General features: G+C 40.6%; 2 protein-coding genes across 2 annotated transcripts in view; one reads left to right on the top strand and one right to left on the bottom strand.

The window, feature by feature from the left end:
- Positions 1-4,746: 4,746 nt before the first annotated feature.
- On the bottom strand, positions 4,747-7,145 carry LOC143514088 (coenzyme Q-binding protein COQ10 homolog A, mitochondrial-like). Its single transcript, XM_077004880.1, has 5 exons — positions 6,522-7,145; positions 6,174-6,320; positions 5,619-5,811; positions 5,339-5,440; positions 4,747-5,119 (listed from the first exon to the last, which is right to left on the bottom strand). The coding sequence occupies exons 1-5, from the start codon at positions 6,632-6,634 to the stop codon at positions 4,952-4,954; spliced, it is 723 nt and encodes a 240-aa protein (XP_076860995.1). The 5' UTR covers positions 6,635-7,145; the 3' UTR covers positions 4,747-4,951.
- A 6,816-nt stretch (positions 7,146-13,961) lies between these two features.
- Positions 13,962-18,193, top strand: part of ankrd52b (ankyrin repeat domain 52b) — a 41,345-nt gene continuing 37,113 nt past the window's right edge. Inside the window, exon 1 of the mRNA XM_077004855.1 lies at positions 13,962-14,144. Coding sequence (XP_076860970.1) covers positions 14,118-14,144 — 27 coding nt within the window. The 5' untranslated portion in view covers positions 13,962-14,117. The remainder of the gene's footprint in view (positions 14,145-18,193) is intronic.

Here is an 18,193-nt window from a genome sequence, read left to right as displayed (position 1 = left end):
TTGTATGTCTGGCTGCATTCTGGTTTCCTTATTGAAACAAATGGTTACTTAGTGACAGACAGGACACAAATTGTTAGTAAGCACTGTACAAAAATCATACCGTACACTTCAGCTCATACAAGCATTATGCAAAAACACTTACAGCACCACCATGGCTCTTCACTTAAGCCAGTCATGCCTGTAAATAAAATGAGGAAAGGACAGACAACACTCACAAATGCTTTTGGAACTCAACTCCCACAGTCAAGTGCTAGAGCCACGGCAATAACAAGAGACATAGGCGTTTTCACTGCAGCTAGTATGAAGCCATTTTCTGTAGTGGAAAATATGGAATTTAGGCAACTCTTATAGTGCACTTATTGTTTGCACTATATAGAACTAAGAAAAAGAGAGCCAGTTGAGAGGAGCTAGTTGAGGTATAGAGAGGAGGCAGTTGAGGTGCTCCAGGCATGTACAACTGGGAGAAGACCCAGGATATGCTGGAGAGATTGTACCTCTCGGCTGTCCTGGGAACGCCTTGGTATCCCCCCAGAAGAGCTAGAAAAGGTGGCTGGGGAGAGGGAAACCTGGGACTCATTGCTTAGGCTTGTGACCTGGATAAGCGGAGGATAATGGATGGATATTTTAAAATCTTGTCTCATTCTTGTGAACCCAATATCGTGCCTCTATTAAAGGGTATTAAAACTGAAGTATGAAATATGTAGGATGTGCATAGTCTTTACATGTCACTGGTATATTACTATATAATAGTGCTATTGCTGTATTTCAGTTCTCAGCTAAATAATAGTTCTTGGTTAGTCAAAAGTGGGCAGAAATTAAATATAATTAAACATCCTGTGCATAGGTCACTGACATGCCATACAAGATCATATTGGTATTACTCCAGCAATTGAGAGCTGTGGTAGTAGATTTTGCTAAAAGGATAAAGATGGCTGTAGTTAACACTTACTTTAAGAAAAAGAAAGAGCACAGGGTAATGTATAAGAGTGAGGGAAGATGCACACAGGTCGACTATATCCTCTGTAGGAGACGAAACCTGAAAGAGGTTAGTGATTGCAAGGTGTTACCAGGGGAGAGTGTAGCTAAACAGCATAGGATGGTGATATGTAGGATGGTTTTGGAGGTGAAGAAGAGGAAGAGAGTGAGAGTGGAACCTAAGATCAGGTGGTGGAAGTTAAAGGATGAGGACTGTGGTGTAAAATTCAGGGATGAGGTGAGGCAGGTACTGGGTAATGGTGGTGGTGTTCTGGATACCTGGGATGAGACTTCAAATGCAGTGAGGGATGTGGCTAGGAAGGTATTTGGTGTGACCTCAGGACAGAGGAAGATAGACATGGAGTCGTGGTGGTGGAATGAGTAAGTTCAGGAAAGTTTGAGAGGAAAGCGGTTGGCTAAAAAGAATTGGGATTTTCAACGAGATGAAGAAAGTACAGGTACAAGGAGATGTGTCGCAAGGCAAAGAAAGCAGTTGCAGAAGCTAAAAAGAAGGCATATAGCAAGCTGCATGAGAAGTTGGACACTAAGGAAGGGGGAAAGTATCCATACAGATTGGCCAGACAGAGAAACCGTGATGGGCAGGATGTGCAGCAGGTTAGGATGATAAAGGATAAAGATGGAAATGTGTTGTCTGGTGAGGAGAGTGTCTTGGGAAGGTGGAAGGAGTATTTTGAGGAACTGATGAATCAAGAGAATGAAAGGGAAAGAAGGTTAGAAGAGGTAGAGGTTGTGAATCAGGAAGTGCCTCAGGTGAGCAAGGAGGAAGTAAGGGCTGCAATTCGGAGCATGAAGTGTGGTAAGTTAATTGGACTGGATGATATTGCAGTGGAGGCATGGAAATGTTTGGGAGAGACAGCAGTGGAGTTTTTGACTGGGTTATTTAACAGAATCTTGGAAGGTCAGAAGATGCCTGAGGAGTGGAGACGAAGCATAATGGTGCCGATTTTCAAGAAGACGTTCAGAGCTGTAGTAATTACAGGGGAATAAAGTTGATCAGTCACAGCCTGAAAATCTGGGAAAGAGTAGTGGAAGCTAGGCTTAGAGGAGAGGTAGAGATCTGTGAGCAGCAGTATGGTTTCATGCCAGCTAAGTGCACCACAGATGCTGTTTGCTTTGAGTGTTAATGGAGAAGAATAGGGAAGGACAGAAGGAGTTACATTGTGTGTTTGTTGACTTAGAGAAAGCTTATGATAGAGTACCGAGACAGGAGCTGTGATATTGTATGAGGAAGTCAGGAGTAGCAGAAAGGTATGTGAGGGTAGTGCAGGATATGTATGCGAACAGTGTGACAGCAGTGAGATTTGCGGTAGGAATGACAGATGGGTTTAAAGTTGGGGTAGGACTACATCAGGGATCAGCCCTGAGTCCCTTCCTGTTCGCAATTGTCATGGACAGACTGACGGACGAGGTTAGGCAGGAGTCCCCTTGGACTATGTTTGCTGATGACATTGTGATCTGTAGTGAGAGTAGGGAGCAGGTGGAGGTGAGCTTGGAAAGATGGAGATATGCTTTGGAGAGCAGGGGAATGAAAGTGAGCAGGAGTAAAACAGAGTACATGTGTATGAATGAGCAGGCAGACGGTGGACAGGTCCAGTTACAAGGAGTTGATTTGGTGAAGGTTGACGAGTTTACCTACTTAGGGTTGAGGGAACAGAGTAATGGAGGAAGTGAAAGAGAGGTAAAGAAGAGAGTGCAGGCAGGGTGGTGTGGATGGCATAAAGTACATAAACATGTAGCATGTTTTGGAGATAAAATTAGAGAAGCGAGATCGAGATGGTTTGGACATGTACAGAGGAGGGAGGGGAGGTATATTGGTACGAGGATCTTGAGGATGGAACGTCCAGGCAAGAGGAGGAGAGGTAGACCTAAGAGGAGGTTTATGGATGCAGTGGTAGAGGATATGAGAGTGGCTGGAGTGTCAGTAGAGGACACTCAGGACAGGGCCAGATGGAGGAGTTTGATCCGCTGTGGAGACCCCTAAACAAACTTCTTTCGGGAATAGCCAAAAGAAGAAGAAGAAGAAGAAGAATTGAGAGCTGTGTCCAAAGAGTTAAAAATCATCACCATGGACACAAAGCCTAAAACTTGATCATCATGAAAGTATATAAATATTTAGCAAATAGCAATTTGACATACTCATACATGAAAACTGGTATTACCAGACTACTTTTACAGTTGTATCTTAAAATACAAACTGGTAACATTTGCACAGAATACATTATTTACTTGCCCCTTAAAGACGTAGTGAGCAAATAAATAAATTACATTATTAATTAAAAGTACTCATACATGTGAAAGGCTTTAAAAAATTGTAGTTGCATTGAAAAACAAGCATGGAAGACATCAGTGAATATAGCACTTGGAATGTGTTTGTGTATGTAAACCAGTAAACCTACAGGAAATTTATATGCACAGGATCTGAAATATTAATTCGGTTGATAAACAACTTCTTTAAGTGCAATAGTTAACCCTAAAACAAAATCTATACATATATGTATACATATCTTCTAAAATAAATAGCTTCCAAAAAACATTTTTCTCCATGTGTTGTCTTGGCATCCTTCTTCAAACAGATCTAAAGTCTTGGCTGGTTTGAAATAGATGTTCAGAAGCCTGTTATCAGCATTACAAATATCTCATCTGAGTGAGCAGAACCATCTCAATATCTTGTAATTAGTTAGAAAGCCAATGCCATCCATTAAATTGTACATTGGTTAAATAATATTGAAATTATGAAACAGGATAGTGTCCAAAAGCAGTTTATTGTAGACAGTTTCACATTTAACTGTTTTCTCTACTATGATTAGGCATATTTAGCGGTGTTCTCTACTGTGTGTACATTAATACATGTGGAGACAGAAATGTTAACAGTTGCCAACTGAGTTTCATAGTGGCCAATGCAAAAGAAGATATTTGTCTGTCTCAATATAACTACTTTACGTTAACCATTAACTTATATTCTACAGAGTACCAACTTATCTAAAACACAAATGTACATAAAAAAGAAAGAAATGTGTTTGCTTTGTTGTCCATCTGTTTAACATGCCATAGAATATCTTAAAATGCAATATTTGAATAAGTACAATAACGGAATCCTTTTGTGCTTCAGTTTGTTCAAATTAATATACACAGAATATATTTAAGAATCTGCTTTTCAAAGTAAATGGTCCTTTGATAGAGAAGCACTCCATGTAGCTCGCAGACTCCAAAAACACATTATGTGAATACAGAATTTACAGTAAGTATTTTGGAGATCATAAATAATGGAGATAAAGTCTCAGAAGGGTGACTTCTCATGTTAATGAACCCGTTCCACAGAATATTTTGTTACTTTTTTTGGGTCAGTTTTTGAAATAGAAGAACCCCAGTGTATCTTCTTATTTTACATACATACACATCAGCTTATTGCACTTTACAGTAATTACAGCAGTTCACAGTATAAATACCTTGGACTATTAATAAACCACAAGAGTAAATGAAGTATTGTGATCATAGTACTTTTCAGAGCCTGCCCATCGAAGTATAATAATAATCTCATCTGATCACTAAGGATAAAAATACCCATGTTACATCTTAAACGAGGAACAAAAATCTAAAACTTGCATCATTATCTCTTGGAAAATTTTAATACAATAGGCAATGCCAAATTCAAATTTCTCAATATGGATCAGAGATCCTCAGCATATAATGCAGACATGCCTAACACGTCCACAACAGTCTGCAAGGAACAAATGGTTCAGCAACAAATGGTGAATAAAAATATAAATATGATTTATTGGGAGTTTTGTCAAGTTGAATGATAGAACTGAGGTAATAAAATCAGAACTATAGTGTCAAAACAACTCTCCCTTTCAGAAAGGTTTACGAATAGTTTGCTGCCAAGCAAAGGTGATAGAGCAATGTGATGGCCATATTAGGTCAAACTTAAAAGTATGAACAATGCTGTGTTGGAGGTTCACGTCTGATGTACTTCATGGAACATGAGTTCTCTAGGGATGTTAGTCTCTGGGCCATATATTTCACCGGCACGATTCTCAAAGGCAGCTACCATTTGCTTAACAACTTCATCAAAGAACACTGTGGCCAGTTGGGAATGCAGAATAGACCGGAACTCGAAGGATATCTAAGGAAACCAGGGGTGAGAAAGAAAATAATAAATCAGAGAGGAAGAGCCTTCTGAATGATCACAGCATGTAAAGGGCATGAAGTGTCTGGAATGCCTTCACTGTGTTTTGGTTCCTGGTATGGAATCCCAGTCAAAGCCACTGCTACATCGGTGTGGACATAGTGGTTGAGTACAGGCAGCTGAATGAAGCGGTCCTATCTGAAGTGAAACACTTACAGAGAAATCAACTGTGCACGTCCTTGGATAACCAGGTATACCGGGGCTGAAGCGCCATATTGTCTCCAAGTGATTGAAAAGTTTTCCATCTGAGCACACTGCCTAAAAACAGAAATATGAGCGCTTAAAGCTTGCTTAAGGAAACACGTTTTCTTTTCTGCATTCTGCCATAAATGACACTCCAGCGATGCCTACAGTACAGAACATTCTTTATTCACTCTCATCTAAGGACTTTTACACAATTACTCAAAGCGAAAAAAGATAGTTTGGTAGCACTTACTTTTACAAGGTGAGGACGAATATTTGTGATCATGGAGGTATACCTCTCCACCACTGGTGGAAAACCGACTTCCAGTTGAGCTTTGGTATAGCCAGCTCTCTTCATTATTGTCTGGGATTTTTTGCACCATGGAACAAAGTGATTATAATCATCTACATTCGCTACGACGTCATACATTTCCTGCATGGAATACCTGATGGAAGAAAGAATTAAAAGTAGCCTGATTTATCTATTCAGTTTGACATTAAGTTACACCATTGCATCTTCAGACAAACAAAAAAGCTAATTGTAGTGTATAGTATGTTACAATATTATTTAATAAAACTACATCCAAACAGACTTGACTGTAACTAAATCTATATTAACTGTAATGGATGATGAGCCAGAACAACGAAAATCTATTGGGGGAAAAAATCTTATGTTCACTTAAAATATTAACTAACTATTCTAGTACATGACTGTTTCTAAAACAATGTGCCAATCTGAAGGTACTTTAAAGTTTTTTTTTTTACTGAAATATCTCTGGGCTTTGATGGATCTTAAATTGTATCATACCCTATGATTCGTCGTTCAGAATACTGCTTTCTCTTGTTAGCAAGATTGATGAAGTTCCGAGCCAGGGGTATAGATGTCACTTTCTGGTTCCGACAGCATGGTGCCTTTGGGATTTTTGTCATTAGGACTCCCCATACCGCAATGCATCTATAAACGCGACGCAAAATATGGTCTTGAAGGCGAAATGTAAACGTTATATCAAAGTAGTGCAACACCGTTAAACATTTCTAACTATACCAAACATTATACACGGACAACATAGTTATTTCATTTGCACGTAATACATAGCAGACATGTCGCACATCTTACAGAAAAATTCATTAGTCAAATAAAGTAACTTTTACTCACCGAATTGGCTGCCCCAGTCTACTTCTGGAAAATGGTGAGTTTGGAAGAAGGGAACGGAAAGTAACAGTTCCGAGGCATTTATGTAAACGACGCGTGCTCATCGACAGCGCCATTTAATATTAATCCAAACCTCCACTTTTCAAAAATAAAAGGTCCATAGAATGTCACCTACAGTATAGCTCTATAGTGTCCTTCAACTACTACTAGTTAGCGTGTTATTACAACAAAACTAAACGATAACTAGAGATTAAAAACACTTTGCGACGTATATTTGCGTCTGTGGAAATGTCGAATGATTACATTAGTCTGAGTCGAGGTTAATCGCTAAATGAAACTGGAAATTAAAACTAAATAGCTAGCTAACTAGTAAATGCTAACTAACAAGCTAGCGGCTGGCTGGACTTGCTAACAAACTAGCATAGAATAACCTAGCTATGTGCTAACTTTTAAAATATTGTTCTCGCACGAAGATCCCATCAAACTCAGTGGATGTTTATCCAGGAAAGTTGCCAACACGTGTAACAAGTATATTGAAGTAATAACTTCAAAATTGACTTGAACACGGAGAACACAGTTCAAAGCAAATTCTGTCAGCAAACTCGCATGTCCGCTCCTCCCACAATCGTTGCGTGTAATATTCATCAATGGAAGCTTTTCCGTAACCTAGCCACTGGGGTGCACAAACCAGTGTATTTTAGTGCCGGTCCCAAGCTCGGATAAATAGGGAGGGTTGCGTCAGGAAGGGCATCCGGTGTAAAAACTGCGCCAAATCGAATGATGCGGATCAAAAATAGAAATTCCATACCGGATCGGTCGAGGCCCGGGTTAACAACGACCGCCACTGGTGCTGTTGTTCAACAGGGTATTAGTGGAAATTGGACTACTGTTGGGACAAGGAGGAGGAGAGGGGGTAAGAGGGTTCTGAAGCTGAAGGAGAGAAGGCAGAGCAGGAAGGTGGAGGTTAGAGTTGGTACGTTGAATGTGGGCTCTATGACAGGTAAAGGGAGAGAGCTAGCTGATGCAATGGAGAGGAGGAAGATAGATATACTGTGTGTACAGGAGACCAAGTGGAAGGGGAGCAAGGCCATGTGCACTGGTGGTGGCTTCAAACTCTTCTATCATGGTGTAGACAGGAAGAGAAATGGAGTAGGGGTAATCCTGGAGGATGAGTTTAGTTAGAGTGTAGTGGAGGTAAAGAGAGCAAGTGACAGGGTGATCTGTGTAAAGTTAGAGATTGAAGGGGTGATGATGAATGTCATCAGTGCTTATGCTGCTCAGGTAGGTTGTGATATGGAGGAGAAAGAAGAATTCTGGAGAGAGTTAGATGAAGTTGTTTTGCAGGTTCCTAAACAAGAGAGAGTGGTTATTGGAGCAGACTTAAATGGACATGTTGGTGGAGGGAACAGTGGTGAGGACAAATGGTGGTAGATTTTGCTAAAAGGATAAAGATGGCTGTAGTTAACACTTACTTTAAGAAAAAGAAAGAGCACAGGGTAATGTATAAGAGTGGGGGAAGATGCACACAGGTCGACTATATCCTCTGTAGGAGACGAAATCTGAAAAGGTTAGTGATTGCAAGGTGTTACCAGGGGAGAGTGTAGCTAAACAGCATAGGATGGTGATATGTAGGATGGTTTTGGAGGTGAAGAAGAGGAAGAGAGTGAGAGTGGAACCTAAGATCAGGTGGTGGAAGTTAAAGGATGAGGACTTTGGTGTAAAATTCAGGGATGAGGTGAGACAGGTACTGGGTAATGGTGGTGTTGTTCTGGATATCTGGGATGAGACTTCAAATGCAGTGAGGGATGTGGCTAGGAAGGTACTTGGTGTGACCTCAGTACAGAAGAAGATAGACATGGAGTCGTGGTGGTGGAATGAGGAAGTTCAGGAAAGTTTGAGAGGAAAGCGGTTGGCTAAAAAGAATTGGGATTTTCAACGAGATGAAGAAAGTAGACAGAGGTACAAGGAGATGTGTCGCAAGGCAAAGAAAGCAGTGGCAGAAGCTAACGAGAAGGCATATAGCAAGCTGCATGAGAAGTTGGACACTAAGGAAGGGGAAAAGGATCTGTACAGATTGGCCAGCCAAAGAAACTGTTATGGGCAGGATGTGCAGCAGGTTAGGATGATAAAGGATAAAGATGGAAATGTGTTGTCTGGTGAGGAGAGTGTCTTGGGAAGGTGGAAGGAGTATTTTGAGGAACTAATTAATCAAGAGAATGAAAGGGAAAGAAGGTTAGAAGAGGTAGAGGTTGTGAATCAGGAAGTGCCTCAGGTGAGCAAGGAGGAAGTAAGGGCTGCAATTCGGAGAATGAAGTGTGGTAAGGCAGTTGGACTGGATGATATTCCAGTGGAGGCATGGAAATGTTTGGGAGAGACAGCAGTGGAGTTTTTGCCGGGGTTATTTAACAGAATCTTGGAAGGTCAGAAGATGCCTGAGGAGTGGAGACTAGGCATAATGGTGTCGATTTTCAACAATAAGGGCGATGTTCAGAGCTGTAGTAATTACAGGGGAATAAAGCTGATCAGTCACAGCCTGAAAATCTGGGAAAGAGTAGTGGAAGCTAGGCTTAGAGGAAAGGTTGAGATCTGTGAGCAACAGTATGGTTTTATGCCAACTAAGTGCACCACAGATGCTATGTTTGCTTTGAGAGTGTTCATGGAGAAGTATAGGGAAGGACAGAAGGAGTTACATTGTGTGTTTGTTGACTTAGAGAAAGCTTATGATAGAGTACCGAGACAGGAACTGTGGTATTGTATGAGGAAGTCAGGAGTAGCAGAAAAGTATGTGAGGGTGGTGCAGGATATGTATGAGAACAGTGTGACAGCAGTGAGATGTGCGGTAGGAATGACAGACGGGTTTAAAGTGGGGGTAGGACTACATCAGTGATCAGCCCTGAGTCCCTTCCTGTTCGCAATTGTCATGGACAGACTGACGGACGAGGTTAGCCAGGAGTCCCCTTGGACTATGATGTTTGCTGATGACATTGTGATCTGTAGTGAGATTAGGGAGCAGGTGGAGGTGAGCTTGGAAAGATGGAGATATGCTTTGGAGAGCAGAGGAATGAACGTGAGCAGGAGTAAAACAGAGTACATGTGTGTGAATGAGAGGGCAGACGGTGGACAGGTCCAGTTACAAGGAGTTGATTTGGTGAAGGTTGACGAGTTTACCTACTTAGGGTCGAGGGAACAGAGTAATGGAGGAAGTGAAAGAGAGGTAAAGAAGAGAGTGCAGGCCGGGTGGATGTGGATCATCATGTGGATGGCATAAAGTGTCTGGGTTGATCTGTGATAGAAGGGTGTCGGCTAAAATGAAAGGAAAGATCTATAGAACAGTAGTGAGACCTGCTATGCTATATTGTATGGACTGGAGACAGTGCCACTGACAAAGAGACAGGTGAGGGAGATGGAGGTGTCTGAGTTGAAGATGTTGAGATTCTCATTTGGAGGATCAGCACATGTAGCATGTTTTGGAGATAAAGGTAGAGAAGCGAGATTGAGATGGTTTGGACATGTACAGAGGAGGGAGGAGAGGTTTATTGGTAGGAGGGTCTTGAGGATGGAACTTCCAGGCAAGAGGAGGAGAGGTAGACCTAAGAGGAGGTTTATGGATGCAGTTTTAGAGGATATGAGAGTGGCTGGTGTGTCAGTGGAGGACACTTAGGACAGGGCCAGATGGAGGAGTTTGATCTGCTGTGCAGGCGACCCCTAAACGGGAATAGAAGAAGAATGGAAGCTTTGCCATGCAATGTCCATCGATTGGCGTTCCTAACGTCGGGTGTCATAAAGGAAGTGTTCATTCTGGAATTCTTTGGGGATTCCATTTTCATTGTTCTTCAATTTGCGTTATGACGTTATGTCGCCAAAGCTTGTATATTTCATAAGTCCTGCACGAGTGGTCAGTTTCTGACCACTGTTGCCTATATGGTATTAGACGACGTGCTACTATAACATGTAAAAGAACTGTCCATACAAGCAGATGGGTTGTAATTGTTCATTTATGATAACGAATGTGGATACGGAAGCTAATGCTGAGTATTGAGCGTATATATCAACGTCGTTGGCGTCTCTAATAAATGAACGGAGTGTCTATTTGCACCCGGGTACAAGTAGCATTTGCCACACAGCGAGGCTATTTTCACCCCTTAATTTTAAAAAAAAGCGAACCCATCTGCGCATGTCTACCAATGAATGCGCGGGAGCGAAAAGGCGCAAATTCAAAGGAACCGAAACGGAGACAGTAGGAAACGGTAAGCAGAATTTGGTTAATAGTTATGTATAAAGGTCCATCACTCAATTTAACTTTACATTTTAAGATATATATTTAAGAAATAGTGTGAGAATTATTATCCAACGAACACTGATATATTTTTGAGCTAATAGGAGCATAATAGTGGCGAACGTAAAGTGTTACCGGGTGGGGGGTGTAAAATGGACACAGCGAGAAAAAAAGACAGATTTCAAGTGTGCAGAAACAGTCTAAATAGTCGTTTGAACTAACCTAGTGAAAACCGGGACATTAAATAATTTTTATTTTTTGCCGCGACCGAATATTAAAAAGAAGGAAAACCGGGACAGCGACGTGAAAACCGGGACAGGTGGCAACACTAACTGGCGCTACAGAGCTTGGAGGCGGACACAAACGCTGAGGAGAGCGAGATTTATTAAGAGGAATGATCATGATCAAAGTCGTTCAAACAGACAGGGGTCATAACGGGCGAGCCATCCAGGTTTGACAAATAAACAGGCATGACGATACTAAGAATTAAACTAAGACACCGAACGAACACTTTAAACCAAACACGGGGTAAACGCATACAAACTAGAAAATCAGGCTACAGAAAACACAGACGACTGAGCAACGAAATGAGTAGAACTCACAGACCAGAAAGCGTAGAACACTGAACAAAGAGCATGAATAACAAGAGCACAACACGACCAAAGAGCATGAATAACAAGAGCACAACACGACCAAAGAGCATGAATAACGAGCACAAACTAACCAAATAGAACAAAACAACCAATAACCGATAAGTGAAACACTGGGACTATAAATACACAGAACTAAACTAGACACACACAGAACTAAACTAGACACACAGGTGAAGACACTGATGACACGGGCGTGTCAGACGAGGGGAAACCATGGAGACAGACATGCAGGGAACAACACAGACACAAGGACAGGAACAAGTGACAGAGAGGGGGGTGTAGCCCTACGTGACATTGCTATCTTACAAAAACAAATTTGTCCAGTCTATTTTTTGAGTTTTGTGTAAAATTATATAATTTTGTCTTTTTGTTCTCTATTTTTGTGTTGTTTCAGTACACACAAAGGACATGAATGTGTATAACAAAAGATGTACAGTCCTTTTGAATTAAGGTTTTTGCATGACAGAGTCAATATGCCAGACTTATAATGTAATGACTATTTTATATAAGCTAATATTTGTGTTTTCTCCCAAGAAGGAAGAAAAGCTAAAGAACATTTGTGAAGGATACTCCTTCGACAGTTGTGAGGAATTCCAGAGAGCACTGAGATTATGGAGTGAAGAGGGCTACCATCCAATGCACAAAATTAAAATTTATTTAAACATGATGTAAATAATAAAAACCCCAATTTATTTCTTTAAAAAATGTACAAACCATCCAGAAAAAATGAATTAAAAAATCAAATCTGTCTTCTGCATTCTGTGAAATTAAATAAAATTAAAGAGGCTGATAATGTACTGGCAGGAAGAATATTTGTATACATCATACTGTAACGCTGGCGACTGGGTGAAGGACGAGACACAGAATCCTGTTCGCTACAGACGTTACTTTATTTGTCTTTACACATATAGCGCAGACAGTGCACGTTTAACACTCATATAGAGACACGTAGACTCAGACAACGACGAGCACAAGACACTGCGCGAACGCACATTAAATAGACAAACTACATAAACCCCACATGATGACGAGACGAGCCACAGGTAAAACGAATTATCACAGGACGCAACCGCACCCACGGAGATCCACTGACGCAGACGACGTAAACACACACCCAAAGGGAGGGGTCGGGGACCATAACGTGACACATACAATGTGGTGTACATATCAGGGTGCTACAGACAGATTTGGGCTGTTTCTCAATTCAGGGGCTGCAGCCCACGAAGTGCGCATTTGTAGGCCGGTTACGTCACTGCGCCGCGACGAGGCTGTCCCAATTCGTGGACTCCTTCTTATGCGGCCGACGAATGTAGCCTTCAAAACCCCGAAAACGAAGGATGCATCTGAGTATCCTTCGCGTCCCACCATATCCCAGGATTCATTGCTCTATGAACAATAAACAGGCGGAGTCTAGTGTACGGGCCGAATAATTCGTTTTTAAATGTCGGTATTTTTTAAATATGGACATTTATACTGCAATGAGATGCTAAATAACATGCCAGTTATTAATGATATTGCAGGTAAACATGTGCTTTGAGTATTTACTAAACGTTTATACGTAAAAGTAACGTAAAAGTAACGTTTATAAAAATACATTGAATTTTGTTATGAAGTTATACTTCCCGTCAAACGTGAATACATGTTCAACGCATTTTCTTTTAGGCATTTGTGGGTGATGTGATATTTGTCGGACAGCTCGCTAACACGTATGTAACGTATGAAACGGGGCAGAGCGTGGTCACGCAAACATACGTCTTGTGAAGACTAGACTGTCTCATTTAACAGCCGTGAGATGCAGCCTACCCTGCCTTCGAAGTGTGTGGCCACCGTGGGCTGCGGTCTACGCGGTCTACGTAGGCTGCAGCCCCTGAATTGAGAAACAGCCATTAACTTGTGTTACATTTTGTTTTAACATTATTTATCACTGGCAGTGTATATTACATGTAGTATTTACCATGTGATTACTGCCATTAGCGGTAAGCGACTTAGGATAATTAAATTGCTATTTAAATTCTAAGCATGGTAAAGAAAAAGACTCACAAGTGAAAAACAAAATTCAAACAGGTCTACCCCATAACCCCAAATAAAAGTATCTTCACTTCTTGTAAAATAATTTGTAAGTAAAATGGAACACAAAAGAATAGTACTAATCTTTGATAAATCAAAATGTTGGCTGCAAATAGCACACACTGCTGCATATACCCGGGTGCAAATAGCACACACTGCTATGTACACCCGGGTGCAAATAGCACACATTGCTGCATATACCCGGGTGCAAATAGCACACACTGCTATGTACACCCGGGTGTAAATAGCACACACTGCTGCATATACTCGGGTGCAAATAACACATACTGCTGCATATACCCGGGTGCAAATAGCATCTGCCATAAATGAAAGGGGTTAATGAATATCATTTCAACGTAGTTTCCGAGTAAACCACGAGATGTCGCTGTTATTTAAACTCGGAGTTGATGTTGTAGTGCCGCCGTTCCTGTAGGTGGATACTGTCTATGTGTTCCGTTAGTCAAAGCAATAAACAACGGCGAGCGTACATGGACATGAAGTTAGCTTTTCCTTGAGTAATTATCAGAAATCAAACAAAATTATATCATTACCTCACTCTTCTCTGGCCTGATGAAGGAGCTTCGCCCTGATTGATTTGGGGAGATGGGAATACTAAGCATAACAGACCAGGTAATTCGCTAAAAAGCCTGAGATTTTGAGACGCAGTTTTTTCCTTTTACACTACTGCTTTCTTTATCCCATCTTGTCAAATGGGGCGGGTTTGCAGCTAGCTGGATAGCTAACTAGCATCTATTATGTCGCGAAGCTGGCTCTGGCGGGACTATCTTTTCAGGTCTAGGGTTATTTGAAACATATCACATGTTATTGTTTGTGTACGCACACAACGAATCCATTTTTGTGGGGCTAGCAATGGAACGACTTTATATGTTAGCCAGATAGCTAATATTACGCAGCTAGATCCATTAGCTAGTTTAGAAAGCTAACCTAGATAGCTAACTAGCGAAACAATTGGCTAACATAGCCATCCTGGTTAGCTAGACAGCTAACTAGGTGTAGATAACAGGCAATGTCAGATAACGTTAATTTGTCGGCTTGTGTCATAAATTCAGTTTTCTGTTGAAGTGATTGAATAGAACTGGCGTTTCAAACCTGGTACATAAGCTAACTTTAGCATTTAGAGCCTGACCTAATTTGCAGTGAGCTCTATCATGCTAGATAGCTTGCTAGTTAAACTTCGTTATAATAAACCATTTGCTGATCAAGCTACTCTCAGTTTGTTAACTAGGTTATCCAAATTGAGGTTATGTTCACAATCAGGAAATATATTAACAGACAGAGAACGTTTGCAGAGAACGTTTTGTGTGTAATGCCTTTTTGGTGTTTGAAGACGGAGAATTAGCTGCATGGGTATCTAGCTGGCTAACTACTGTGGCTTTCTGGAAGAATACGAATTATTTGCCATCCTTGTATGGCTTCATACGAATCTCAAACATAAACAATTTCAGCTATATCAAGCTTAGTGCAGTTTCAGGACGACCTGTCTGTCACAACTGCGACTTTGCATTATTTGAGATGATTGATCCTGTAATTTTTGTTCTGTAATGATAAAAATATATTACATGGTTTCGTTCTGCATTCATGACATTTATTCTGGATTGAGATATGTGGGTGGTGCTGGAGCATCAATCCCTGTTTTCTCCTTTATCAAAAAAGGAGGGTGGAGTTTATAATTGCTTAGTAAGATCAACTGTTACTGACTAGTAGAATGTTCCTCATTACCTTCTACTTGCTACTGTGAACATTACTGTAGGTTGGGTATTATTTCAGGCCCTAAGCATCTGATGTTGTACCTCAGTGTTAGCTCAATTTTCTTATGGAATATTTGATGTTTTTATTCTCATGTTTCATTTTCACTGATATTCAGATTTTAATACCTCTGATAGGTCCTGATACATATACCGTGACCAGGTTTAAGTGTTATTTAAATACCCAACATTACATTACATTAAAAAGTAGTTCTTTATTGGTGCACTGCTGGCAGTAAGACCTAGCATGTATCTATTACTCCACATGGAACCATCTGGAATTCCAATGGATCCAACAGACTGTTTTACTGTACATGCTGTACATGTTGTAATTTCCCCTTGGGGATGAATAAAGTACTCTATCTATCTATCTATGCTAATAGTTTTATTTTTTCCCCACTCAAAGGAGAAAAATCATAGTTACTTATCTCTTCTCTATATCATTGTAATCCTTCACATATTTTGCATTTTGGAAATCCTAGCCTAAATGCATTTAATGTACATTCTTATATTTCCTCTTATAAGTTGCACAATTTGAAAAATAATATGATGTAGGCTACCAGCTCTCTGTAAATTAATAGTGGCTGGTTGTGAAGTTCAGCTCCAGTCATTTTCTGTCAGAATGGATTTAATTATATACTATCACCACTAGTGTTGTCAAAAAAATCGATAAATCGATACGTATCAATACTGAACATTCTGAAACGGTACAATACTCGTTTCTCTTAAGTATCGATTCTTTTTACATAAAATGCGCTTTCGTTTGACTCACCCAAGCTGCCGTAATGCACAGGACAGATTGTAATGCTAAAATGCCAGCTAAAGCAAACGCAGTGCTGTTTGATTTGAAGCAGATACAGATGGAAAACCGAAGGACATGAACAAGCCAGTTTGCAAGCGGTGCTTTTGGAACATTTCAACGAAGGGTGCTAATGCCTGGTTGAGTGACCATAGCGCTCGACTCCGCCCACCTCGCATGAACCTCCGCGAGTGGTGGAGGCGTTTATACTTTCCGCTTTGCAGTGTTGTCCGAAACTATATGTGGTAGTATAAAAGAAACACCCCTCAACAACAGGGGAATGAACACTTACCTGACGAATTTTAATGCTGCTTTGTGTTTCAGTGTGTTTCAGGTTTGAAAAGTGCTGGAATTTAGTCTAAAGTACTTGAAAATGTTGAAACTGTAACTACTACGTTTCACAACAAATAGACTAGCTGTCTAACTGAACAGTTCTCCTGTATTACATTGTAATTCCAGGACGAAACATGAGAGAACGTGAAGACGTTAAGATTGGGCGTTTTGAAAATAAACAACCATTAAATAATGTGATTAAAAGCGCAATATTTCGAATATAAGTTAGGGGTGGGAATCTCCAAGCACTCTACGATTTGATTCGATTACGATTCAGAGGTCTGCGATTCGATTATAAAACGATTATTGATGCATTTTGGTAGTAGCAATCCATGATGAATTAACTTCAATTTTATTTCCATTTTAAAACTCCCATTTTATTTTATATTTAATCAAACGAAAGCAATATGGCAAGTACAAGGCCACACTCCAGAGAACTGAACAAAGAAATACAAACTAAAAAAGTGCACCTGTAGCAGTAGATTTCAGCAAATGCCAACTCTTAACCAACATGTGCAAACAACAAACAAATATGTGGTACCAAAACCACAGCTTCCACACAAGAGTAGAATTATGTGCTAGCAGCTGACTTAAAACAATAATGTGATTAAAAAAAAGCGAATTATTTCAAATCATTTCGAGTACATGTATAAATATTTAACTTAATTAAGTTTAACGTGCTGGGAAATATAGAAATGGACCTTGAAAGTGACATACAAGTGCTTGAATTCCACCTTGTAAAAGGTGTATGAGCCCAGCAAACATGACTTTGTTCATTGCGCTGAGGCGCGGCGCGCGCGAAGTTACAAAACTCGAGAGGTGCACGACCTCGCGAATCGACAGCGCGCGAGACCCTCGCGCACGGGCGAAGATTACGGGTGCGATTACGTCATTTTCGCCGTGCGGACCCTCGCAAGTATAAAACCAGGCTTCAGTAAGTTAGTGTCGGGTGGATTTGCCGCTCTTGCGTCTTTGTTATATGCGCAGCTAACGTCTAGACAATCGAGTGTTGTCATTTGTGAATCGATTCTGAATCGTCCACGTTGCGCATCGAGATGCATCTAACAATCGAAAATTTCCCTCACCCCTAATATAAGTATAAATATTTAACTTAATTAAGTTTAACGTGCTGAGAAATATTGGTACAAGCGCTTGACTTCCACCTTATAAATGTGTATGATTCCTGCAAACATGACTTTGTTCATTGCGCTGAGGCACGGCGTGCGCGAAGTTACAAAATTCGAGAGGTGCACGCCCTCGCGTGCGCTGCGCTTCAGCGGACCTTAAGGTTAAGGTCCTAGTCACACTGTCAGATTTTGAACCAGTTTTGAACGTCCACCAGACATGCATAAATGGTCTGGACTGACCGATGTGATACAGACATGATTTTAACGTCTTTCTGAGGTCGCATGTTTGTTGGGATAAGTTAAAGTTCAAAACGCCCATTCTTAACGTCTTCATGTTTTCTCATGTTTTGTCCTGGAATTACAAGAGGCTCATACAGTGGTGAAAATAAGTATTTAGTCAGTCACCAATTGTGCAAGTTCTCCCACTTAAAAAGATGAGAGAGGCCTGTAATTTACATCATAGGTAGACCTCAACTATGAGAGACAAAATGTGAAAAAAAATTGAGAAAATCATTTTGTCTGACTTTTAAAGAATTTATTTGCAAATAATGGTGGAAAATAAGTATTTGGTCACCTACAAACAAGCAAGATTTCTGGCTGTCACAGACCTGTAACTTCTTTTTTAAGAGGCTCCTCTTTCCCTCACTCATTACC

Source organism: Brachyhypopomus gauderio, chromosome 1 (assembly GCF_052324685.1).
Source record: "Brachyhypopomus gauderio isolate BG-103 chromosome 1, BGAUD_0.2, whole genome shotgun sequence".
In the NCBI taxonomy this organism is placed as follows: Eukaryota; Metazoa; Chordata; class Actinopteri; order Gymnotiformes; family Hypopomidae; genus Brachyhypopomus; species Brachyhypopomus gauderio.
Note: the sequence above shows the minus strand (reverse complement) of the source record. Positions and strands in the feature narration are given on the sequence as shown.